Below are 27994 nucleotides of genomic sequence, written 5' to 3'. Positions count from 1 at the left end.
GAACTCTGAAATCAAGTAACAGATTTATTGACAAGTTACAGTATTTAGAAGCCAGACATACTCATGGCTTCTGCTCTTAAGTCACACATATCTATCTAGTTACTCCAAAATATTTGATACAGCTGTCTTCAGCACTTGTAATGGAAATACACTATTGTTTTCCTTTGTGGCCACAGCCTGATATAAATGTCAATTACTCTGCTGCTGGAAAACATTAAAATATGTCAGTTTGTATAGCACACTTATGCAGTTGGATGCAGTTGTGTTTCTGTGCACACTGCAGAAGTGCAGTATAGTATGACTGACAGCAATAGGATATTTTTTCCAATCTAAGTCTTGCATGGAGTTAGAGCTACCATAAAACAACTGTTTCTTGAACAGTAGGTTATGCTGCTAAAATCACTTTTAATTCTTTATACAAAGTAGGTGCATAGGAGCTGTAATAAAAATCTGTGTACTAAAAAAATCAAGAGCAAAACCGGGGAAAGGCTTTTTTTTAAAAAAAGGATGAGAAATGATTCATATGCTTGAGCAAAAAAATTTTTTTTTTTTTAAATACCTGGGATCCTTTCCCTCACTATATGAAATTCTTATATAGATATATAAATGCTGTTCCTGCAGTTTTAACAGGGCAGCATAATGGCTATCATACTACAGTTTGTCTTCAACCTTTGCAAAATACTGCATAAGACACACCGATTATCAGATTCTGCCTTCAGTGCACAGGAATCTGAATGACACTGCAGTAACTATTTAAACATAGGAGGGTACCTGAGGCTTATTATAAACCTGTGTTAGGCAACCAATACTAAAACTTTCGGATCTTTAGCTACTCTAAACCCCAACTTGGATGTTCAGTTAGGATTCTTTATATAGTAGATTCAAAAAAGCCACTCTATTTCATTTAAAAGGTTTTAGGAGTTGATAAATTTTTTCGTCTTGACCTGCACAGGTATCCAGTGCTTCCATGACATCTTTACTTGAGGCTGGCACTTCTGAATTAAACTGGAAAGGTTAAATTCAGAAGGCAAAAATCTACTCTTGACAAAGTTACTACCACCATAAGGCAAAAGTACAGAACCACTTGCTTATCTGAAATTCCATTATCTCATTTCGTAATCTGGGAGAGCGTCGGGTATCTTGAGGTTTTTAAGATTTGGTAAATTTGCACAAAATCATTATTTGTTCCACTCAGTATTTCCTCAGCTAAAGCTGAGCTCTCTGACATCAGAATGACGTGAGAAACAAGCCACCTGATCTGAGGTGTAAACAACTTGAACAAGTTCTTGGTGTTAGAAAGGAGTGGAGAATTAAAAATTGAGATATGGTAGAAGGAATTCTACTTTTATGAAATCAGGAGATGCCTGACTGTGAAAAGGAATCAGTATTTTATCATATTAAATTTTGGAAAACATACAGCAACATGAAGAATATCCCTCATTCATGTTGGTTTTTTCCCCACTGTGGCACCAGTCACTAAAGCTGCTCTTATAATGCCTCTATATAATAAGACAGTGACACATCATTTTATTGTTTTGTTCAAAATGGAAAAACAAAATACTCTAAATCCAGAGCATCTTGTTTTGTTCTACTGCATTTTAGTTGGAATGCTCCCTAAATATCACTTGCTACCATTTCTTTCAGAACACACACAAGTAGAACCAGATCTCCTAACTTTATAAGAGAGAATAACAAATATCTGAGAGCCTCGAATACTTCCAATTTCAGTGGTAAAGGCAGAGGAGGTGTTCACACTCACCCCTAACTGCCTGTACTCTGCCTACATGCTCAGGTCAATCAATGGCTCTCAACTGCAACTGATCTCTTAGGAATAAAGCGGTAATACAGATATTCATCCCGAAATTCAAATTCATTCGTAATATGCTGGATGACGCCTCCTTTCATCAGTCTGTCTCCATACACCACAGCTTCACCACGGTCAGAGGCAAGGCCAACTTGCATGAGCCAGTTCACCAGGTCACAGCCAAAGAAGATGCCAGTGGAGATCTTTGCACCACACCTGTATGTCAAAGGAATGATTCACCCACATGTTCTGTAAATCTGGTATCACCACGGCACGATGGGGAAAGGCAAGGAAAAATAGCAGGAAACAAGGAAAGACATCATGACAGTTAAGAGCATGTTAGGAAGAGAGAGTTTGCAAGTTTTCTACATTAGGGACATGCCAATGTTCACTACCTTTTCCTACAGGCACTTCAGTAAGAAGCAAAACTAATCTACAGCTATTTAAGGCTTGTGCAAAGAAACTTCAGTGAACATAAGTAGCAATTTTCCTCAAAGCACACACAATGTAATTCTATTTCTTCCATACTGACTTCCCATCTATTCATTAGCATGGTCATTTCTGCAACAAAGTATCTGAGTTGAGTGCAGCGCAACAGGGACTCAATCTGCCCTTCAATTCTATTTTACAATTTCTCTACAGTTTTAAACAGACACTAACTGCTCACATATATTGTAAACAAATACTATTTAAAATGGAGATCCAGTTAAATATTTACCACACAGGCAGTACTAATAAAGCCTTTACGGCAAGGCTAATTTTCTTTTACATGTTTGTAAGACAATGCCACTAACCACCTACCTAGCTGCAGTAAAAATACCATTCAGAAATCTACCTGCAGCAATCTGCAGTTGCTAGTTATCTAAAATCTGCTCTATGGAACCCAAGTGCAGGGTTTCTGAAGATGATTAACAGCTACACAAGACAGCAAACCCCAAACTTCTTTCCCTATTTTTTTTTTTTAAGTCAAAAGCAGTAAAAACACAGAGCAATTGTTAGCCTCTAATAGAGAAGCAAAAATACATAAAAATCCATGATTACAAGGTCTCAGTATGGTATGTTTAAATCAAAGAGGCTAGGATCGAGTTAGATGATTATTTTAACTGAAAAGATTAATGCTTTCTTTTGACTCACAAGGAGACATAAGACATGAAACTAGTCCCACACAAACATAGCATTAAACAAGGAAGCAACAAATGTCAGATTTTGATGTATTCTCAGGTGGATATACGATTAATAAAACCCACAAAACACAACGAAATGAACAGCCCAAAGCTCAAGAAACTACAATAGCAGCAGAGGCACAGGAAACACAGCTGTGAAACCTGCTCTTATTTCAAAACTAACATTTTCTGATACTTCTGTCTGGCATAAAGAAGCAAGTCCTTGAACTGCCATACTCCATTTTTCCTAAATGGACAACTTTATTTCTTATGGAACATTACTGAGTTCTAAGGGGATTGAGCAAACTCATGATGCTGTAAAAAAGTTATGGAATATGGTTTTGGACTATCTGACCATTAAAAGACCACCCCATTACACCAAACTAGTCTACTTAAAAGCTCACATGATAAGGAAAGTCGAAGTGTCCTATCAGAAGAATTCTTTATGTCTCCACTTCACACAATAGTATCTAAAGTCAGGCAGAATCTTTTTCTTGCTCCTGCTGCTTCTGTCTGCATTTCTCTTCTTGTCCACCTACACATATCTGAATTCATAATCATTGATTTGGGTATCATAATTTGCCTCTGAAAGCTCTGCTGATCTCATAAATTGAGGTTTAGGCCTCACAAGAGGAATGAGCAAAAGAAATTGTATGAACTCAAAAGGTGTAAAGGTCCTAAACCCACAATAACGTCAAATATTGAGTGGCTTCCAAGTACACACTGACGTAAGTTGCAACTGTTTTGCCTCCTGTAAAAGTTATTTATTAGTAAATACTCAGTCACTTATATACTGACACATTTTTAATCTCAAAACAAAACATACGAAAGGTCTCCAGTTTGACAAAACTCAGACACATGCACTCTATTACAGGCATTATTGTATATATTTTTTCAGAAAGATTTTCTCTCCTGAACTCCAGGTAAGTGCAGAAACTTGGGCAATACCTTAATAATATAAAACTTTTTATAATTTATACAAAACATAGACAGGATGATGTGATAAAGTGCACCTCAATGTTTCAGTGTGAGACTAAAACCATATTATTGCTGAATTCTTAATCCTCACCAGGAGGTTTGAATAAATATACCACAACAGGTATCGGCCATAGACATTAAACTGCATTTAATTAATTCCAGAAGGTGAGCTAAGACCTTTGTAACTGCTTATACCAGCAGGGAGGAACCTTACCTTCTGCCTTTGACAATACTTTTGACACAGTGATCTCTATGATAATGAACAAACTGTTGACAGGTCATCCTGATTTCCTCAGGTACACAGGGATCTGTGTGCCCTGCTGCCTCTCTTCCTCCCCAGAAGAACTCAAGTCTTAAAAAAGACAGAGAGAGAGAGAAAATAAATGAAAATCAGTAAATCAAAGAGAGGCATTTTAAAGAAAATTTGCAAATAATAGAACAGAACCCATAGGAAGCTTATCACAACTGTTTCATTTGGTTTGTGCCTGATACTTTATATACAATCTTACTAATATACTTGTATGGTCTTTGAACACTGGGAGGTTTTATTCTAGGTTCAGGCAGAAGGAAAGAGAAACTGGGAGGCAGCTTTAGCTGCTGTATTGACATCACAGCCAGCCAGCTCTGAGTTAAAGATAGCTTTGTACAATGTGCGTATCCACAGTGAGAATGTCCATCCACACAAAACACTTGTACGAGGTTATGAATACAGGACTTTAAAACAGTGATGATAAATGTGCATGCTAAACCAGATGCCAAGTTTTAATTTATCAGCTGAAATTTTTTACACTCAATGCCCCTTAAAAGTTATTATCATTAATAATTGAGTTTATAGGTGAAATGTAAAGATTTATTTACCTTCGCTTGAATGGTAGAATGATTAAATGCTTATCTAAGCCAAAAATACCAAAGCAAATGAAGCCCTGGAAGAAAAAATACAGAAAGAAACATAAAAAAAAAATCTTTAGTTTCTAAAGAACAGAAATAAAATGTTAAAAAACTCGTTGCCAAAACACGCATGGAAAGTATCCCTCTTCTCTAGATAACATTCAAAATGCATTTTGTTTCTGGTTTAATTTTTCATTTGGGGCTTAAAAATACAGATTAGTACAAAGCAGCACATCAAAGAAACTCTTCCTATCATTACATAGCCAGTTATTTAAATCTACCTTTGTTAATGTCAAGATAAGAACTGACTTGCTGTCATTTGAATGCTAGAATACTCTCTAGTCAATTCATTTTTCTGTGCTGCTTTTGTATCAAAATTCCTATCATTACTTGATACTACAGTGCATCTTGTAGGCACACCTGTCCATGTGTGTGATCTGTGAAACATTCCTCTAGCAGGCGTATTAACATTGCCTTGCTTTCACCTTCACATGTAACAAAGCTACCTTGGGTAGGTTTGCATTGAAATAGGCTATGGGTAGCTGGAACAGTCACCCATCTGACTGTCAGCTATCAGTTAATGGTGCTGTAACTGAAGCTGAAGAGATAACAAAGCTTTACAGCAAAATCATCCATGTAGCTATCTTGCATCTATTTATTTAGTTATACTGGTGTAACTCCATGGAAGCAACACCGGTGAAGCTTTCTGGTACAAATAAGGCTAAAATTCTACTCAGTTTCCATGTGCGTTTGCCATTCCATTGCCTTTTGTACCTTTGAAAGTGTTCATGCACATAAAAGACATGCATTATGATAAGAAAGCTATCAACGCAAAAGAAAAAGCTTGAGGAAACAAAGGCAAAACAACATAAGGAGCTGGCGACTACAGTGTTGTTTGAGGACTTCAACTTAAAGTGCTTGTAAGCAGCGTCTGCTGCAACACTCACTAACCAAGTAATTTTCAGGACAAGCATTGATAAGTACCTGACCAAAATTAAACACAGCACAGAAGAACTGCAATTCCACATACAGCCTTCCAGGCTCTTGGTTGAACAGCCACCACAAACAACTGGAAAGATTCTGTTAAGAAAAACAAAACAAACCCAAAACCACAAACCTAATCTGACTGTTAAAAATCAAAAGTACTTTCTTACTCTTCACATGTTAATAGATTCCTGCACAATTTTCACTGTCTTTACTTAACAAATGATTCAGATAAAGTCAATTAAGAGGAAATAAGCACCTTAAAACATCATTTCAGTTCAGATTAATACATCTGGGGGAGAGCCTGGCTGGTTTTAAGCAAAATGATGGAAAACATACCAGTGTAGAGGTCCTACCCCTCACATGTTTACATAAGAAACTTGCCTTAAGCACACTCACATATTCAACCTAACACAGACAATATTAGCCCAGACAGATTTGCAATGTTTGTCTTTAGGCCTGTTTAGCTGAGACCAGTGCTTTCTACGTATTTTCTGCATAGCTAAGATTGCAGTAAGCTGAAGCACACCACTTCAGCACACCACTTCAGCTCTTTTAAATGCCTGACAGAAGGAAAAAGCCTTTGAAGTTAACCCCTTTGGTTGTAAAGGCTAATTCTTTAACGTAACTGGTCTCATTTCATAGTATCTGTGTAATCATCCAGATGCAACTAAAACAGAGGCTAACATTTGGGACACCTTTTAAACATAGAAGCTGTAAAAAAACCCCATATTACAATGGAATATTTGATAAAGGAAATTTAAGAGAGGGGAAGACTCCCATTTCGTAATTTAGCAGAATCTGAAATGCAACAGTAGTAGCTATTACATTACATAGTTGCGCCACATTGTCCTGCTTTGCAGTATTACATAATTGTGCCACAGTATTTTTCATTTCAAATAAAAATAATTCCCCCTATTTGCTATCTACAAGAAGATCACCTTTGAGCATAATATTCAAACAGTTGTTTCTCATTTTAGCCACAGTTCGAAATTCAAATTCTATCCCTATGCATTACATTCTGGTATTTCACACTTTTACACAGAAGCAGCCACCTTCACAGCTAGGATCTAGTCAGTTATGATGCTTGGCAGCACCAACTTAGCTACACTGCCACCAAACCACCACTAAAAGCAACAAAACTGCATTTTTTCATTTCAAATAAAGTTTGACATTATTCTTCATTACTAAAGCATCACAGAGAAATCCAAGTTCCAAATATAAACACAATCAGATAGAACAATTTATGTATAGTCTCCTTCAGAAGTAGAATTTACTTGATATTTTGAATTGATTATTGTCTAGGGAAAAAGACTAGCTCTTGAGAAAAATGGGAAGAGGAGTGGTAGTGATGATTTCATTACTAAATGACATAACCTCATTTTTTTTTCCCCTTGAGGCTTCTCCAGTGTGGCTTCCTCACTAACATCATCAATCTTAACTTGCTTTCAATTTATGATGTGGCACAGAAAAACTAATTTTATGATATCCCTCTTCCAGTAAAGGACCAAAATAAAGCCTCTAATTTATGTAATGAATAGTTACATGATGAATTGGAAGATTTTTACTGGACTGTCTACATTGCTTCTTAACCTCAATGAGTTAAACAATGTGGGGAGAAAAAAAAACCCTAACATATTTACAGCAAACAGGCCAACAATAAGAAGTAGGCACAGCAGCACGTGTCTGGCCAGCTGTTTGTCTCCGGTCTGTAGAAGCTGCTCTTCCTGCGCCAATACACAGGTTCGAGCACTGCAATGACTCATGCACTGATCAGCTGAAAAACAAATCAGGATTTTTCATTAGGCTTCTAACACGTTAACGTAACTTGCCAAGTTCAATTACCTTGTAAGCATCTGCAATGAAGTCACACACATACAATATTAGCTTTGACAATAACCTATTCAGGCATCTATTCTCAAATGAAACAGTACTTCATATGTGCTCCTAAAATGAAGAAACTTTCTGCATCAGAACTCTTCTTTCAAAAGTTTAATGGAAAGTTACGTCATGGTAAACATTTGAAAACCATACAAGAAATGAACTTAGAATTAATTTCTGGAATAACTATTTCAAATATACTGTCAACTCAAATTTTTACTCTATCTCAGCATTGTTGAGCTCTAGACTAGTTCTGTAACTGCATTTTTAACATGGTATACCAGAACACTCAAGAGCCAAACACGCTGAGAATGGATGCTTGGCTTCCAGCTACAGAGATCTAAGGAATTCCGAGTGTTCCTCTAGATGGCAGTGGAAAAACTTCCTGGCAAGGACATACATAAGAATTTCAACAAGATACCTGCGTAGTAGTCCAGTGGGATAGTGGAAGGATTTTTAATTATTGCAGCCAAAGTTACACAAGTGTGTTCATTAAAATTAGCTTTTACTGATGTATGGTTCTGAAGTGTTCACTCAGTATGCCAAAAAAAATTTCCACTCAATCACAAGATGCTTTTTTATCTTTTAGGATAAGAAAATTAAAGTCCTTCTATCACTGAAAGGCATTCTTGTGATGCTTGTCTGAATTACCTAATAGATAAAATAGTTGGCAATAGGTGGAAAGCTAGCATTTTGCGAGAGGAGACACAGCTAAGTATGTTTCAGTGTGAACTATTTAGATTTGTTCAAAGTTAAGCTGCATCCAAGCAAAGCATAAGGATATTAACTTCCTTGTACGGATGTAACAGAAAAAAAAGGAAAATAGTTATAAGGGAAATGCTGCACTGCAGCTAGCTTTGATTACTGAAAGCTATGTACGATGAGAATGGGCTGAGCATGCAGTTTTCCATCAGGTGCTAAACAGTTGCTTTGATTCAATTTTTTTTCCTATTTCAGTGTCTCCTAAGGCCCCCATACTCAATTTTCTCAATCCTTCTCCAATACACATGAATAGCACAGCAGCATGGACATTTGATCTAAGCTGCAATAATTACTTGCTCCTCTAGACCTCATTCAGGTTTTTCATTCACTTGGTGCATGATTACAAAAGCTTCAAGGCTTTTTCAGAAGACAAGGATACTAATATGAGGATGTAAAAAAGTGCGTTTAAGTTGAAAACTTCAGGCCAAGTAGGGTTATACATTCAATGACCTAGTATCCAAACAAGGCTTCTGAATGCTCAGAAGGACTTGTTAAAGTAGCTTAGTAGTAAAAAAATTATCAATCCAAACAAACTGTATGCCTTGAGCACTGAAAGATTACTAGTAACTATCAGGCAGAAGAGAACAAACACCTTATCAACTCTAATGCTTGAACTGAATATGAAATACAAGTTATCCAAATAGAGTTGAGAGAACAGCTCCAACAGTTTCTTTGTGAGAACAAGACACAAATGTAGAAGAGTTTGTAGTATTAAACTAAAGAGACGCTACTGCTTTACCTGTCTCAATTGGAAGAACCTTGCTTTCAACAGCATTTGACACTGCTTTGCTTTCTTTAGCACAGGATAATTCACCATTTGTTGTTTGACAAGAACAGCAACCTATTAAGCATATATAGTATTAGGATAGTTAGCTTCCTTCACCACCATAATTTATTTTCCAACAATTTATTCTATATAGCTTTAACTATTATGCTCCAAAATAACCCAAAGGAGAAAGCAGACTTAATTTTTCCAATTTGCTTACAGGGTAAATGTGTTACACTACTAATACAGAGAAATATTTAACATAGCACTACCACCATGAAAGAAACATGAGTACTCTTAGCTAGAGGGAAGTCATTCCTGAAAGTGATCAAAAGGCTACAAACAAAAAAATGCAGATTAGAAACACACTGAGTAGCAATGCTGTTGGCATATAATTCATTCTCAGAGAGACAGTTTAGCGGGTAAACTATCTAAGACACCTCGTGGACTGCATTTATCACATACTTATCAAGATCACACTACTTACATAAAAACCAAACATGCTTTCTTTCCTGTCCACTTCTCCCACCCTTAGACTGATAACCATCAAACTTTCCTTAAAAACATAAACCTAAATCCTTAGGCTGTTATATATCCAGATTTATTTGTGTCCTAGTGGTACACTTGAAGGTCTAAAAAACCATCTTTCCCAGGCCAGAATCAAATTTGGAACATTAGTTTATTGTATTCTGAGCCATGTATTCTCTTGCAAATCTATTTTTATTACCTCTTGCTGCTGATGACTGTGCAGAAGATCCTGGAGAAGGCTGTGCAGAAGAACCTGGAGAAGCCTGTGCAGAAGAACCTGGAGAAGCCTGTGCAGAAGAACCTGGAGAAGGCTGAGGCACAGTGGCTGAAACTCGATTCCCCTCATTCCCTCCCACTTCAACCTCCTCCACTTGGCTACGTGGTGAATATGGGTTCAATACCTCATAGCTTGACTCTTGCCTATTTCTGTTCATGCACATTAGTGAGATACCTGACATCAATATACTGACGAACAGGACCACTGCTGTGGTAATTATCTGTTAAGAGAGCAAATACAACACATTTAAAAATATATACATATATATATATAAAAGAAAAATAAGTGCATATATCTAACTCCTGTATTTCAAAAACGTACTAAGAAATGCATTTGAATGAGAGTTTTCTATATTTACTGCTCTTATGTCTTGTGGAACTGAAAGAGCCATCAGTACATAGCACTAATTTTCCTTGCCTAACATTTTTTTCTTAGTGGCACTCCTATTTCCATGCAATCCAAAAGCATCCCCTCATCATCATGTTTCCCTTCAAGATAGTATTCCAGCTTAAGTTCTGTTAGGGTACCTGTTAGTTCCAAAGAGGAATGTCCTTCTGTCACCCTCTGGCACAGTGCTAATTTCCATGGTTTTGACAATGGGGAGCATCATATTAATTAGCCTTTCCTTCTAAGCATCTGCCACCAATACCCAGAGTCCACTTAATACTTGTGAAAGTGCCATATGAACAATCCTGAGAGACTGATAGCCTCTATTCATAAGATGGAGGGAAAGCATGGCAAATATCTATACTAGTGCACTTTACGTACTCTGATATGAGGAACTATTTATTGGTAAAAACAGTAGTTCAGGCTCAGGAATTTTAATCCATGATTGTGCAGAGAAGTGCAAGCAGCTACTGCCACACAGGTAATGCAGATACTATCTATTACAGACCAAAGGCCATTAATTAGCTATTGGATACTAACAATTTTAGATAATTATCAAGTGAGACTACAAATTAGTCACCAGGAAAAGGACTCTGCAACTCGTTACCACTCCTAAGCCTTTCTTCGGGAAGCCTACTCCCTCTTTTTCTTAGTCATAGTTGCCTAAACATCAAGGCACCTGTTCAAACAAGTCTTCCTAATGGTTCATTACAGAAATACATTTTTGTATCAATCTATAAGCATTCTATAATGATACTGTTATTACGGAAGCCTGTACTTCAACTGAAAGCTACTTACATAAGAAGCAAATAGAGAACACAATTTCTCAATAATGTGTTGGACATGGCAGAAGTTTGACGTGACAAGAACGGAACATATTCAATTCATACCTGATATTTTCCATAGAAAAAGGCAGAGTCAATAGTACTGCTGTTATGTTCACCAACAATTAGTAAGATTCCCACCAGAAGAGTTGGGACTCTGAAAGAGCAAAATAGGACAAAGTAACATATTCAGCATGCTCCCACTAATTCTACAGGGAAACATCCAAATTAACTTACCCCCATCCAGCTATGATAATAAACCCAATGGGAATCTTTACTGTTTCTCTCTTCCTCAATAGAAACAAAGAGAAAGACAGAAAACCTACAAAAGAACCAAAAGAAATGCCTTGCTTATTATTAAAAAGGAAACTGATAAATACAGAGTCTAGAAACTCTATGATGTGACCTGCTCAATAACTAAGATATTTTTCTCAGACCTTCAAGTAGTCCAAAACTGCTTTTCTAGTTGCATTCTGAGAAAGTAAAATAGAAACACCTATTACCTTAAAAAAAAAAAAAAAATCAATAATGTAGCATTGAAGAAATGTCAGGGCATTTTATATTAAACATCCACTTCTAAATATTTAAAAAGGTTCACAAGTGTATAAAAGAGATCATAAGAACATTTAAAACACAAGTAACTAACTTCTTAAAGTATCAACAGGAGTTGCTCTAGACTGGCACTCTTAAGCAGCCCCCAAATTATGTTGTATTCACCTACAACATTTCTTAAAAAACTGACTAGTCCTTTCTAAAGTCATTGATAAATTTAACAAAAAATTTTATGTATATTTACATATATATGTATCTTCTAGAACAGCCTATTCTATTCACAGCTCAGAATCTCAGCAACATTCTTCATGCTGAAGCAAAGCTAGTAGTTACATTAGTCAGTACTAACCATGAGCTACCCATTTCAGCTAAACAAACACAAATTACTAAACAAAACCACCACAGACTTGAGAATGGTATAAAAAAAGTTTCCTGAATACTCAAAATCTCTTTTTTAATTATACATGTAAAGTTCTCTGAGCTTCTTGATGCAGCTTTAAATTCTGCCTATTCCAAGGAATTCTTTTGTTAATCACCTACACCTACAGAACACACATGCTTTTAGAAGTTCTGACTGCTGTGCAAAAGAAACGTTAAAGCTGCTTTGGTATTTCCTTTCACTCTGTATTTCCTACTTTTTTTGAGGAACAAAGTTTTAAAATCCACCTAATGATAAATAATTAAAATCTTAATTCTGCATTCATTTAAAAATTGCCGGTGAGATTTTAAGTAGCTGAAGGGCAACTCACCACGCTCATGCTATTTAGAATAGCTTCTGCCTCCAGAGAGGGCTTAGTTTTTGTTACAAGCTACCAAGGCTGCTGTGTCTAGTAAAGACAAACAAGACCTGACCCAGATACAAGTTTCCAGTAGCAGATGCAGTGCCTGACGCAGTCCAGTACCACTAATTTGGCACAGCTTACATGTATGCATATTTGTAGATTTACATGCAAGTGAAAGGAAAAATTACTCTGAAGAATATAATAAAATTATTCCAGAACATTAATGTTTTATTACAGTACCTATGTTCTGCCTAGAAAAATCATACCTGTCCACAGGTAGGTGCTATAAAGTGAGCTGTAGAGGAATATAAATACTAGGATCTGCACAGTGAGGTCTTTCTGTTTAACAATGAAATTCCATGCCACCATTCCAATGCAAGCAATAAACTGAAAAGAGAGGTAAGATGCCATCATTTAAATTGGGAAAGCATGAAAAAACCTGAACAATATGCTTTGAAACTCTGCCCCCAGAGTGACTGGAGTGTGATTTTATGAACTGGGTACTTCTCATAGCAGAAAGCACTGCAGCAGTAAATTCAGTGTTACGCCGATGTCACCAACTATGGTACCCTATTTTCAGGAGGGGTTTTTTTGATAGGCAGTTACATAGTTTGAATAAATTGGGAATAGGCAAACCAGAAAAAAACCCTCATAGTCTCTATATATCTTACAATAACTAAAATGTACAGCTTTTGTTAAGTACAAACCATTTATCTGAAATAATCTGGATATGAATATATTCGTTCAGACAGATATTTGTTCAGCCAAGAATTATACAAGTTTTCACTGAATGACACTGACCGTATGACAGTTTCAGTACTGAAGGAATCTGAAGATAGGTTGAAATATTATGGAAACAGAACAGTTCAATTTTGGTTTTTTAAGATGAAAGGTATCTTTACTGTTACAGACCTGAAGAAATACCTGCAGCTCTCATTCACAACTGTTTTTCAAATAAATGACTCCATGATCAGACCTCAGAGAGTTTACTATACATACACACATATATACACACACATATATATGTAATTTGTTTAAACTATTGAACACTTCAGAAAGCACTACCACACACATATATTACAAGTACAGGCTGCACTCACTGAATTTAACAGCAGTTGTGCACTTGACTTCAAGGGAAGAAAGAACATGTATGCTCCATTTTTTTCCCCAGTTTAAATAACAATTAAAATTAATCCAGAGCTGTTTGGTTTTGCCCTTCCCTAGCCACAAGCTACGCATTCCCACACCCCTTCCTTACATCAGCACTGGCACCTCTCTGATCCTTCAGCAAGCTACTTCAGGGATCTAAACCAGCAGGGGGATAAGTTTCCTATTTAGTTCCTTGAATCAGGCCACCATAGAGTCAAACACACACTGCTGCTGCTCCTGGCATTGCTGACTTCAGATTGGCTAAAATTGGTACAGAAGTGCACTCAACAGTATTAGGCAGTAAATAAAAATGTATTTCAGAAACCACTCCCCATTCTGATTGCTTATTGCTCTGTTTGAGAACCATACTTTCAACATCAGCTATCATTTTCTTCAAGGGTGTATTTTAAGGCACAGAAATTGTTTACACAAGACACACCAGACTCCCCTTCCCTCCACAGATGGCTACAAAGGTATCAAAGTAGACATTTAAAAAACCAAAATGCTTTTAATTAAAAGACTTTTAAAAAAACAACAGCATTCTTACTACTGACCTGAGCAACAAGTAGATTTGTTGTAATCATATGAGGAAGCTGTTTGTATTTCTTACTCAGAAGAACAACAATAAGAGACCACATCTGTTAACATTCAAGAAAAAAAATACAATTTAAGACTAAAACAACCCCCCCCAAAAAACAAGATAAGTATTCCGTCAGGCTGTGGTGAAATTAAATATACAACAAATCTTCTTCAAAAGTTTCTTAGCAACAGGATGGCTGTAGTCAGCTGTACACCATCTGCTGTCAGTCCCTATGCCTAAACAACTACAGCCAGACGAAGCAACACATCTTGGTGTTCTCATGGTGGTGAAGTATTTCCAGAAAGCACCAAGAACCTGCCTGAAGTGTGTAAAAGCCTGGTTATTCCTCAGTATATAAATGACCACAGAGAAGCCTGGCAATTTAGAACTTAAAATTCCTCACCCTCCCCTGAATCTCCTAAAAGGACCCATGACAGCAGGAGGTAGTGCTCACTTGTGGCTTCCCTTGAGGCACAGTTCCAAGACAAGAGGACTTCAGTGAGACAACAACTTGAGAAAATTCCAACTCCCTCCAACACAGATGATTTTATTTAAAAAAGTAAACAAAATAAACACACTATCTGTAGTGCCTACAAACCAAAAGACAATTCACATCAGACTTCTGGATTATCATCCTGCTTTTAAAGCAAAGTGTTTCTGGAATGGAACTCAGTTAAGTGAAATTAAAACTTCCAAGTTAAACATTTTCATTAATACTTCATTGAATAAATACCCAGTGATGTTTCTGGAGCTGAAACTTGCATACAGCCTCCACTACTGTGATATCCAAGCACCTCACACAGCCTGATGTAATTATCCCCTGTGGTGAAAGTCAGTACTGTTCTTCTCCCACACCCTGTTATTTAAAAAAAAAAAAAAAAACCAAACCCAAAACATAAAGGACAAACTCCTAAGCCTTGCACTGGTGCTCTTATTCACTTACCCACCTTCTTTTACAGTGCAGCTTTCCAGCTGACCCATTGCTAAACTGAAAAGGTTTTTAACTCCTTACTCACCCTTCTGCAACAGGATATGATGTGGATATGAATCTCATGACTCGATTTACTGCTTATGTACTAATGCTACCCTGCCTTGACAGCATGCTTTTGTATTACCCTTCATCAACACCTACCAGAGAAATGAGGCTGACAATACTTATGTCAAAGCTAACATTTTGGAGTGCAGATGCCAGTGGGTTGGGGTCCATAGACGGTATGGTCAACAGCCATGCAGAAACATACATAATAGGTGCAGACACAAAAGTGCTTATTACCATGCCTGAGGTAATCTGAAAAGAGCCAAACAGAATTAAGAACAGAGTTATTGTCACTTCAAGCTAAATGACTTGCTTTCGGGAACACAATTACTGCCAAAATTAAACCTTTGAATTAAACATGCATAGAACTTTAACAAATCACTGACTTAGAATTTGAGCCAGAAAGTATCCATTTTATACATACAGTTAAACTAAACATTTTAACAAGGTCCTGAAATATTAGGAATACAGAGCTCCATACTGCAAATTCTTACAGAGCTTTTTCATGTGTGTCAAATATTCTCATGACTACAGTCTAGAGGTGAATTTACAATGTCACAATTTACTTTCAGATGCAGAATTTACATTGCAAGTAAATAAGAAAACATGTGGTTATGCAAATACTAATGTGCTCTAATTCATGAGAATAAGCCATATATTTACATTTAAGTGATTTCTATTTTGGCTTCTCATTGTCTTTGTTTTCTAGGATTTGTGTAGTATGGAAGTATAAGTTGTTACTCATATTCAAGATCTCATTTTTAAAGAGAATTTCTGAGTGTGCTGGGTGCAAAATTTTATCTTATAAAGTTTACTTTTAGCCTTTTTTTCCCTTTTGTTTAACATCCCTCCCCCCCAAAACAAAAAACCCCACAACAACAAAAACCCAACTAAACAAACCAAAAATAGATAACATTAAAACTGCTGAAAGTCAACAAGAATGTTTCAATGTCACTTCAACTGGTAGAAAGGAAACAGTTATAAAATTTGTATTTTAAGTTGAAAAGAAAATTGATACCCCCTACTATTGAGAAGTAAAATGTATTTGTATTACAAGATTTAACTGAAAGGTACCACAACAGAATCAATTAAAGCATAAGTTGTATCATAAGTTTTCAGCATTAAGCTAACACTGCTCTTAATGAAGTCAGTAACATAGTATCTTTTTCATTTTCCTACAAAAATAGTAGCTCCAAGATAAGGAAACAAAACAAGACAAAACAAAAGTTATCCTAGTTCTCTGTAATAGAAACATGAATAAGGTAAGTGTGAAGACTTATTCACGTATGTGTACTATCAAGACACTTGAGACATCAAGAAAGAATACTTTGCTTACTAAATATAGATTATTTCAGATTATTAAAGATCTAGGGAGTACAATTAAATCTAAGGAATCTATATTACAGAAAAGCAAATTCATCAAGCCTACTTATTTAAGTATCTCATTAACAAAGTTAAGCTCAAAGCTAGTAAAATGTTTGGGAAAATCTAACTACATACAATTCCTACTTCCATATTAAATTGACTTGCAAATATCGCGACACCAGGTGCTGCTGGAAAAACTCCATAAAGAAATGCATAGTTTGATAAACTGGTGTGGTTGACTACGTTGTCACTCTTGTCCAAGAGTTCCACCATTTCTCTACAGAGAAATGGCATCATAAGCCTGAAAAGAGATGGGAAAAAAGTAATTAAAAAAACAATTACTCAAGTCACAGCAACAGACTTTTTATTCAGAAAATGAAACAAAATTTAAGGCTTGTTTGAATAGTATTTATGAAAAGCAAAATATTGACATGGCTTTGAATGATTGCCTTCAGTTACCACAACATTTACCAGTTGATACAAAGTTTTGTGTCACAAGTTACACCGAAACAAAACAAAAAACCCCATCACAGTAAAAATGACAACAAACTCTAGGTTACAAGCACATTCTCTGATTGTGCAGACACGTTCTTTGTCTAAAACTCAGATTTGGAAGGGTAAAATATTAAAAAAACCCGTCCTTTTTCAACTGTTAAAGTAATAGTAGCTATAAGCAATCAGCAGCTTTGAAATTCACACCACCTCTGCAAGCTGTCAAATAACAAGGGCAAAGCTTTGGCCAGCAACAAAACTCTACATCAATGCTATTTTGTTTTGCTCTAGCAATACCCCAGATTTCACACAGACTCACTGTGTAAGCATTACACAGCTAATTACATAAACTCACCACTAAAGCAAAGTGGCAATATTAAAAACCCTTTTTTTCATGTTCTTACAAAATTTGCCATTGAGCCGGTTTACAAACGAGGTCTTTGAGTTTGCTACTTAGTCATACTGATATTCAAATGCACTTTCAAATATTACAGTATAACTTAACCACCAGACTGTTAATTGTAGCTCTGTAGCAAATAAAATATTTAGCTCACCACTAACTGAGATATAGTCAAGGGAAGATAATGATGGCATAAGTTCTAAGTTGTCATTTATTCATGCTTAAAAGCTAGACAGTTCGAGTGTAACCTGACTGTTTTAAAGCTGTTGCAATATAGCCGCTTCAAAGATTTACAGACAAAACAAGGAAATAATTTAGAGATGTATTGTGTTATCCAAATAAAATACAAACACTAACCAAATAACACTTAAACTCACCCTTGTCTAACTATTTACCTAGTAAATTTTAAATCAAGCTAGTTAAATAAGCTAGTAAAACTCCAAACACCCAATTGGTGACAGATGGTCTGCAGGAAGTCCATGAAGCCACAGCACCCCTGATGATTTTTCTCTGCAGAGCCTGACAAGTGGTTTGTGGTCTGCTAAATTCCCTTTAAAAGTTAGCAGTTGTATACCATCAAAGAATTTGGGAAGCACCCACCCAAAAAACTGGAAGTGAAACATACTATCACTATAACAATTTTGAAAGAAAAGCCATTTGACCACTATATTCAGAGCTTAAACATCTAGAGAACAAAACTACAAAAGTACATAACTCAAACTTACAGTTTAGCTGTGATGAGAAGGATCAGTGCAACAAACATACCCTTTGTCAGTTTTTTTGTTTGTCCCACCATAGTCAATCCAAGGTAAAAAAGTGCAGAGCCAGAAAATGAACTGCCCAGTCCATCAAGAAAGTTTTCAAGGTATTCAGGAATTTTCTGGCCAAGAATAAAGTTTGAGGCAATTCCTATGAAGACCATGAACACAATTGGATTCTGCAAAACTCGAAGAAGTGCTAGGCCCACTATTTTGATTTTGCTGTGTGACACAGTGCGATTATTCCTCCACTTCTGGATTTCACAGAGGATAAACCCCAGAGGGTTTAGCATCATAAGAGATATTGGAGCCACTAGGTAAATGTACTGGAGATATTCTGGGTAAGTGGTTTGATATAAAGCTTCAACTAGAAGACAGGAAATTAAAAGTGATGAGTGATAACATTTCTGTACAAAAAAACCATTTAATTTTAAATGAAACTTTGCTGCCTAAAAACTAAAGAAAAAAAAAGAATTTCACTATTCTTCAGAAGTAACTGCATTTATAATCAATATTAAGATGATGAAGTAAGATAATTACACCCAGTTACCATTAGGCCACTGTCATCTCATAAACACATTGAAGACCAAATATTAACTGTCTATTTAATGACCCCATGAATATTCAACATGTACAGTAAAAAAGAAATAAAATAACAAACCCATGCACCCTTTGAGGCATCCCAAATGCTGAAAAAAAAAGAAAAAAAAAAAAGAAAAAAAAGGGAGTTCTGCTGTTTTTCTCTTTTTCTGAATTGCTTTTCCTCCCCAGAAACATGACAGTTGTGCAAAATTAAATGCACCTTTGCAGGACACAAGTTGCTTCTTAGGGGAGTCTCACATCTCCGGAATTTAATCAGTATTCAGTGGGTAAGTCAAGTGTGATCTTTCTACATTGATTCACTACCAAATGAAAAACATATTCTCACATTAGTTCATTCTCTGTGACTCCCTGGGACAAGAGTAATTGCTGTCATTTTGATCCCTCAAGCAACTTTAAATGGTGAGCATTTGTTTTCATTGCTACTGCATACTTCTGAGTCAAGGTAGAATTCCTCCTATTTCAAATTTGTACTAACAGCCCTTCAAAATATCATGAAAAGACTCTGGAAAGATAAACAAGATTCTATCTAGGGTGAATCAAATAAAACCTAACAATGTTTTTAAAGGATGATTATAACTTTTACCTGCCATATAATGTTATTACTTCCAATAATTTTCAGAAATATGCAGTGTTGCTTCCCATTTTAGTTTTTCCTACCCTAGTTTGACAAACACATTCTTCCCCAGGCAGAAGTATCTAAATATGCAGATGCAATTCTACCTGTACTACAAAGAATATTTCTTTTAAAAAAAAGGAAATACTACTGAATAAATACAACTACTAGACCTTTCTGTGGCTAACTTGGCACCCAAAGTACTAAATAAAGTGTAACATCACTAAGCAGCCAGCTGTTGCAGGTATTTTCATTTCCCTGTATACTAAACCTGTTCTTTTTCTTTTTTCAAGTTCTCTCATGACTATGTTTTTCAAAATCCAAAATGATAACTTCATATCATTTAAGCATCTGGAATGACAAAATCTACTAAGTGCTAAATCAGCACTTACTATAAACAGTCTCCTCCTTAGACTGAATAAGCTTGACATTCTCAATCAGTTGATTTCCAGTATATAAGAAAAGACACTGAAGGTGTTTTTCCCCTTACATGATTAAAGTATGTATATGACAGCTACCTAAAATCCTGAACAAGCTGCTGAGCAGGGCTGTGACGTTTGTGGTTAGTTACTGCATTTAACAAGCCAGTTTTAACGCTACATATATTCTGATAAATAAACCCACATTAAATATGCTGGACACTTTTTTATCTAAGTAAATTTTTTTCCTAAAACCTCAAAGTAATGTTTTTATGCTGCTTTATACAAAATGCCCATTTCAATCAAATGCAACTCAATGTAAGTCACATGTAAATAATACCCAAGTGAACAACTGAATAAATCATTACGTTGTTATGGCAAACTTTAACTGTATACTAACACAATATTTAAAGCCTGCAATTACTTTAACTGACTGATCTATGAAGTCACAATGCATTTTCCTGGGTAGGAAAAGTGGAACCAATGCAAATTACTGAGTCAGTGGGACTCATTAAGAGAGTAAAAATTATCCACAACTATCTCAGATGAAAAAATCTTTTTATTTTAATGAAGCTGCTTGTTACTGATTGTAAAAAAAAAAAATTAAATAAAAGTTATTTTAATACTTGAAAACTCATTTCTTCCCACCCACCTGCTCAAAATTTCATATAAATCACACACTAGTTGTTCATGCTTAATACAATTAGCATCATTAAAGTCATGGTCGCTGAATCATCATTCACACAACACTTTTGCTACACCTGTGCTTTAACAGTACAGCACATGAAAGTTGCTCTGTCAGAGCTGTATCATCTCACCCAGTAATAAAAAAAACCAAACAGACAAAGCTTTCTATCACAGTAATTCTATCTGCATGGGGGTGGGCTGCTAGCAAATTTCTGTGACAGTTAGTTTTCACCCCAATATCACTTTGAAGAGTAGAACTGTTTTAACAATGATTAGAGAAAAACAGAGTGGTGGGTCTTTGAAAATTTAACCTGCATTTTAACTTTCCTATATGCAAATCTTTGTTAAGCAGCAAAAAACATAGCATAAAAGTTATTAGAGAAATTACATGGTATGAAAACTCAGGATGTTATTTAAGAGTTCGAACTGCCTTTTTAAATAGTGTTATCATAATACACAGATTTGTCAATACTGATTGCTTTCCTTTACAAATTTCAACTGAAGCTGCCTTTAAAAAAAAACCAACAAAACATTTCCACTAAAAGATCAGGTTTTGCTCAAAGCACTGTCACCATACATAAAAGGAATAAGCAAGGCATTCTGTGTTGCCAGCCCTACAACCATTTCAGAGAAGCCACTAACAGTAAGAGGTTTGCACAGGTGACAGCACAAACCAAACACTGGTGAGAGTTTGGGGATGGGAGAAGAGAAGGAACAGGAAAGGAAATAAGCAACTCAAGAAATAAATAACCCTTAAGCCCTACAGTGTTTGTGTTAAGTATTATTGTAAAGCTCTTAATTAACTAGATGTTGTGAATTTGGGTACACTGTACAAAGAAAAAATATGAATCACTTCTTACAAATAATGAAATACTTGAAGAAAAATGTAGCCTGACAAGAAAGTCAAACTAGGAAGAATGCTTTAACTAGAAGGATACAATCTAAGTAAGAAAAAGTTTGCAATTACATTTGTCTATATCTTATACACATCCAGCAGATTTGAAAAGATTAGGAAAGACTGAAGATTCTCCTGAGCATGCTGCCCTGGAATAGGGAGAAAGAAACTGCCAAGTGCTCAAGTAATCCAAAATATGGAGCTATTCGTTGTTACGTATAGTCAGGAAATGCATGTTAAAGATTCCCTTTTGTAACTGTTTTTCAATTCTGTGATCAAGCATCTTGCTTTTTACTTTGCTAGAACAAACTTGATTTCTTTTTTTGTTCTTAGTCTTGACTATACACCAGCCACATGGGAAGCCTGGGAAGAGGCAGCACTGAAAGCTACATTGGCACAACACAGCCTCCCAAGGCAGGCAAAAAGCTCTGCAATTCAGACAAGTAGCAGGTGGGAGAAGCTTGCTGTAACTCTGGATCTCATAACTCCAGTATCACAATATACATGGCTAAAATCATGTTAACATACCATTAAGAAAACCTATAAAAAGGAAATAAATAACTTTGCTTGGAATTCAGAATACAGGCTTACACGAATACACAGCTATACAAGTTACATTCTGAATGCCTCTCTGTGTTCTGGGTTTTTGTTTTTCAGCTCCAGTGGAATAGTGGTTAGTCCCATATGCCAAGAATGGCACCACAGATGCCTAAAATTCTGATCTGGGACCCACTGCAAGTTAGCATAAATCACGCAGCAATTTTGCTTTTAAAAGACTGACTTCTTCCAAGTGTATATCCTAAAGCATGTCTACTGGCTTCAATAGAAGAAAGATTGAGGGATAAAACATGACTGGCTACATAAATTATGTTAAGCTCACAAAAAACAAGTTTCTTTTGAACAGATTTAATGTCTGTCACACACTCTACAACCAGTAAACACCAACATTATGGTTAGATATTTCCTTTGAGCTAAACTAAGAGTTAATGCCAACCAGTAGAAAAACCCCATGCTATGGCTATTTCAGAGGCCAGAGGTACAGGCTCATACTTTGCAAAGCAAGGAATTTTGGTCTTGAGGGAAACTCTGGCAATTACCCATAAGGAGAACTGCCTGCAGCAAGTGCAAGGTAATCTATACCAATTTTGGAATTATATTCAAAATAACTTTTTATTTTACTTTTTAATCCGATTTACTTTAACATGACAAGATCATACAGACAACAGTAGTTGGATTGTTTTAAATTCTGTATGATTCATATCAACTGAGAGTTTTCTTCCCTTACTAAAAAGTACATGGTCTGAAATCAAGAAATGTGACTTGAGAAATGGCGTTGACAGCCCATAACTTCAGTAGCCCATTTCAAATTATGGAAAAATAAAAGTGAACATGTCTAGGACACTGACAAATAATTTTAAAGAAGAAAGCATACTTACCTATTGGATATCCCAGTGCAAAGTCATTGCTTTGTGTAGCAAAAATAGGGAACAAACCTGCTTTGCTAAATCGATTCTCAGGACTGGCTACCAACAATGTTAAAACACAGACTAAGAAAAACACAGCAGCTTTGGCAATTAAAATACTGCACAGGAAGGACCAATGCACATTGGAAAAGTTAAGTACCACCATGTTTTTGAACAATAGAGCTGGGAGTGCAAAACGGGACACAAAATTTCCCAGTCCTTTGGCCTGAGTTGATGTGATGATGTTGACTCTTCCAGCTATGTAGCCACAAAGAATAATTCCAAAGCATTCTAACAGGGCTGGGAAAAGCCTACTTATTGACATAGAAGGCGTATCGCTGGTGGCATTGAGTCCGATTTGTCCAGGCAAAGAAATAGACATATTAGCTATAGTTGAGAGGTTCTCTGCATCAAAGTCTGAATACCTATCCATTTCCTTTGGCCACCTCTTCCAAAAAAAGAGTATGAAATGATCTCATCTGTAAAAGAAACAAAAGTTTATATTAACTTCCAAAACTGTGTTTGTGAATATTTATATTATTAGGCTTGCTGACAGGACAGTTTACACTTACAAGTGCGTTACAAATAAATAATGAGGCAAAGAAACAACTCTGAGAAAGACCAATACTGAAAACTGACTCCATACACATGTGATCTTCACACATCTTCCAGTAACTCCACACAATTCAACAAGACAACTGATAGACGCTAAAAATCCCCGATGAAATTCAAGGGTAAAACTGAAATATTAAAACTAAATATAGATTGGACACTCAAAAAGAAAATCTGTTGGAAATAAGGGAGATAACAAGGACTTCTTAATTTTTTATTTTAGGATCTAAAAACCATTTTGAATAAATTACAATCCTTCAGCACTTTCTAGTCATTGTTTCAGAAAACAGTAATTGCTAATTCTTACTGCATATTCTTTGCTTTTCTGGACTGCCATTAATTAGCTAGCCTGATTAACTTGCTAACACAAAAGCACAAGACTCTCTAGGTATTTGTCAGCAGCTTGTAACCTTTCTTACCCACTCAACCTACTGTCAACTCTGAACTACAATTCTCTCATACTCTTTGCTTTCAATGACCAAATTTTTAGTTTTTTAACTCCTTTTGTTTGCCCCAGGATATCTTATCTCAGGTCCTCCTTAAACCATGTCCTACTTGGTCCTTTTTCCTTCACAATATAAATACACTTTAAACTCCCAATATTAAAATCCTACCCTTGACCTCCGTTTAACTACTGCTGCTCACCTTGGCTTCCATGCACCCAGGTTTACATGTGGTCAGGAGGCTTCCTTTACCTCCATCTTTAGATCCTATTTAAATCCAGGTTTTACCCTTGAAATAACACTTATCAGAGTGCTAAGAAGCCAAAATCTTCTTAGACTCTCAGCACTGGTGTTCCATCTTCATCCTTTGTGACAGTCATACACCTTTATCATAATAACTCTCATACTGGCATTAGCCCTTTCCCATATCTTCAGTAACTACAGCAGCTCTTAACTGTCCTCCCATCTCTACTTACAACATTTACGCAGGAGGGTCCCTCTAAATTTCTGTGGGGGCTGGCAGGGCTCCTTGTTCCTCTTTTGCCTCCCTAATCCTTTGCTACACAAGCCCACACTTTCAAACCAAAGCTGTGCCTAAATTAAACACCTCTCTTCCCTCTGTATTAAAATTATTATTCCTCCTCATAAAACCACTACAAAATATAGAAGTATCCTTATTCCCATTTTATAATTCAGGACTTAAATGAATATGGAGAAGACTGACTCTCGAGTTGTATCAGTCAGTAGCACATGCTAAATCCTGTATCTTCCTCACTACATCAAAACTGACACGGATATACACCCACATGTCCTACAACTATCTTCTGTGAAGTGCCACACATACTCCTGCAGCCTTCCTTCAGGCTATCTTCACCTTGAACTTCATTACAAGGGACACCATAAAGTCAGTCAAACACAATTTTTGGTGAACCACGAGTTTCAAAGAGAGAAACTGCATTACAGTAAAAGCTGCTCAGAGGGCTTTGAGTGTGAATCATCTCTTCAGCTCCAGAGATGCGTGCATCCCAAAACATTCACATTTAACACAGATTATCTGTTGCAGAGCAGTGGGTATTTTCCAGAAATGAAAGCTCTTGCACAGTGTACTGCTTAACATAGAAAATACATCTCTCAGCCCCTTTTGCTCTATAGGACACATGCATTTACATAACTGTTGTCAAATTATGTAACAACTAATTGCAGATTTAACATACAACCTCATCATACCTGGGGCTTCACTCAAACTAGCATCACATTTGAGCAAAATGCCCTCAATTCACAGTTCTTAATGAAATAAAAAATATTAATCTGATGCAAAACCAAACCCTTATATATTCTACATAGAAACTCACCTGTTCTTACAATAAACGTAAGAAATTAGCTAGTCGAATGACGCTAAAGTAAGGAAATATAATACAATTCCAAAGGAAAGCACTTAGCTTTGATTCCATAGGACATACGATTTGTGGTTACCCTTTCAGGGATTGAGGATTGAGATTTCAATCCTTGAAAACTCAGCCATAGATGCATTGTTGGGAACTGCAGCCCAATAAAGACAAAGCTTTTAGTCAACAGCAGATAAGCCAGTGTTATTCCTGCATCAAGCATAGCTCCTTGCAGCAGACTGTCAGCTTGCAGTTGTAAAGAAGGACAGCACAGCCAGCATGGGAGGAAGCCTGGTATGAAGATCAACAACAGACAGACAGCAAGGAAAAAGCGCAGTTTACTATTCCCTTGAAACAAACTGGAGCACTGATATTTGCCTGCTTCTCTTGTAGGTTGTCAATATTTGTAAAGTGTTAAAATTCACCAGACCAGAAACTCCAGGAGCTGTGAGTTAAGCAACATCAGGTTCCTCTCCAAGCACCAAAACAGAGAAGTCATCTCCTTTTCCAGCAGGAAAATCCCTTTTGTCTTCTCTTTTAATGAAAGTCAAAGACAGCATGAGAGAATAGAAGAGATAACCTCAAAGTACATCTTCTCTCCGGTCTCTCACTCTCAAGTTTTCAGCTGATAATCAACCTCAGGATAATTATGGTCACACTGGCAAGGCTGTGCACATTGTTCATAAATTATATCCCACAACGTGACCTCGTTTTCTACTCTAATGCAATGTAGAAACATCCCCAGCATGACACATTATTTTATTCAGAAGGCTGAAAGTGGAATGGGGCAGGAAGAGTTCACATTCTGGCAGCTCTAGCACCTTATCCTCAGTGCAGATGAGAATGTTCCATATGCATTTTCATGTAAGAGTTTATACAATAAGTCAAAGAAGAAGCAACTTTGGAGAGTTACAATGATAACATTATGTGGGAAGAAGTAATTAATGCAGTTCCTACTCTTGCAAGTTAACCACAATTTTTACTTTTCCCTTTACTGGTCTAGGAAAGCAAATAGAGGACAAGATCATAACAACAATTATCCCAAGAAGTGGGCCAATCGTAGCTTGAAATTCAGACAGTATCACAAGAAATATCACACTTTGGTGTTTCTGAATACTTGTATTTCAAGACCACATTTCCTTTGGTTTTCTATGCTGCCATTACAGACAGCACCTGGGCAGCAGAGAAGCACGGGAAGCTGCGTTCACAGGAAGCCGGGCGAAGCCGAGGCCTCTCCCGAGCACAAGGCTGGCAGAGCTTGCAATGGCAACACTTAAAGCTGCGCTAAAATTTGCCAGTGCAGGTGTTCAGACAGGACCAAGGGAAGCAACTGTTGCCAACAACACAAAATACCAAGCCAAAAAAAAACCCCAACAAATATAAAACATACCTTTCAATGAGGCTCATCTTACGGCTTGCCAACACATAAACACATACTTGTGAAGCAAACAGCAAAACGTTTTCCAAAAGACAGATTATACTTTATTGTCAGCACCCCTTTAAAAGCTCCTCACTTACCCCACTTGCCAAATAGGGATGAAACATCGTTTGACTTACAGCAAGAAAGCCACAACAAAACCAACGCCTAATACCTACCCCTTTCCTGCCCATCATTGCCCTCCTTTCCATGGCCGCCCCGGCTAAAAGCACACAGCATTTTCCCTCAGAAACATCCGAGAGATAACAAATAACAGCACAGCTCTGCGTGACAGCTGTCTCATTACAAAATAAAGACAGAAGTCGGGGGAAGGAGCGGGTAGCTTACCTACTTAGCTTTTGGAAGGCGCCTCGGCACAAGGGTACGTATAGAGGGTTTGTACTCTACCAAGGTGAGAGCCTCTCCAAGGCCGAGCCCGCCGGTACCGCGGCCCAGGAGGGGAGGGGAGGGCCGGCGCGGCCTCGCCTGCCCCGCCCCGCCAGCCGGCGCTCGCAGCCGGTGAGGCCGGCCACTGAGCCTGTGCCGCTCACCGCCTGCCGCCGCCTGCTCCGGAGGCCGGGCCGGGGCACGGCTGCGGGTGGGCCGGGGCGCAGGGCTGCGCGGTGTCCGCCGGCGAAGGGAGAGGAATCAGCCGCAAGATGGCGGCGGCGCGCGGCCAGGCCCCTCGGCCGCCGGGCGAAGCCCTCCACGGCCCGGGTGCGGCGTGACCCTGCTGCGTCCTTTAGCCCGAGGGCTGCTCCCGCTCTCGGGAGCTGCCTGCCCGGGGAGGAACGGAGCAAGCTCCTGCCTCCTGCGGCTTCTTCGCGCGGCAGACCGAGCTCCCTGCTGCCACCTGCCCTCAGCCCAGTCCAGGGCCCGGTCCGGCGGCGGCGCGCTGCCTCCCCGCGGGGGAAGAGAGACTTGGGGTTGAGCCTCTAGTCCCACCGCTGCGGCAGAACACAGACCCCGACTGCCGCTGAGGCCAGCGCGGGGCTCACCGCCATTTATCTGCCCGAGTCAGGGCTACCGCCCTCAGCTCCACACGGGCTGATAGCGGGGCTGGCCCGCAGCCTCCCTGCCTGAGGGGCAGCCCTCGGCCCT

The 27994-nt window shown here is 37.6% G+C and overlaps 1 protein-coding gene across 4 annotated transcripts; it reads right to left on the bottom strand.

Moving 5' to 3' along the window:
* Window positions 1–4: 4 nt before the first annotated feature.
* Window positions 5–27879, bottom strand: GPR155 (G protein-coupled receptor 155). Of its 4 annotated transcripts, XM_065670330.1 has the most exons (17): window positions 27242–27878; window positions 23010–23515; window positions 18324–18723; window positions 16842–17007; window positions 15438–15593; window positions 14280–14363; window positions 12843–12963; window positions 11480–11564; window positions 11309–11399; window positions 10156–10251; window positions 9954–10065; window positions 9200–9301; window positions 7461–7594; window positions 5818–5913; window positions 4804–4868; window positions 4160–4297; window positions 5–2020 (listed from the first exon to the last, which is right to left on the bottom strand). In XM_065670330.1, exons 2-17 carry the CDS (start codon window positions 23467–23469, stop codon window positions 1798–1800), a joined length of 2529 nt encoding a protein of 842 aa, XP_065526402.1. In that variant the 5' UTR covers window positions 23470–23515; window positions 27242–27878; the 3' UTR covers window positions 5–1797. The 4 variants fall into 4 exon arrangements, with proteins under 4 accessions (XP_065526402.1, XP_065526400.1, XP_065526401.1 ...); XM_065670328.1 differs by having other exon boundaries at window positions 9954–10251; XM_065670329.1 differs by having other exon boundaries at window positions 9954–10251; window positions 27246–27878.
* Window positions 27880–27994: the final 115 nt, after the last annotated feature.

This window comes from Lathamus discolor, chromosome 3 (genome assembly GCF_037157495.1).
Source record: "Lathamus discolor isolate bLatDis1 chromosome 3, bLatDis1.hap1, whole genome shotgun sequence".
Taxonomy (NCBI): Eukaryota; Metazoa; Chordata; class Aves; order Psittaciformes; family Psittacidae; genus Lathamus; species Lathamus discolor.
Note: the sequence above shows the minus strand (reverse complement) of the source record. Positions and strands in the feature narration are given on the sequence as shown.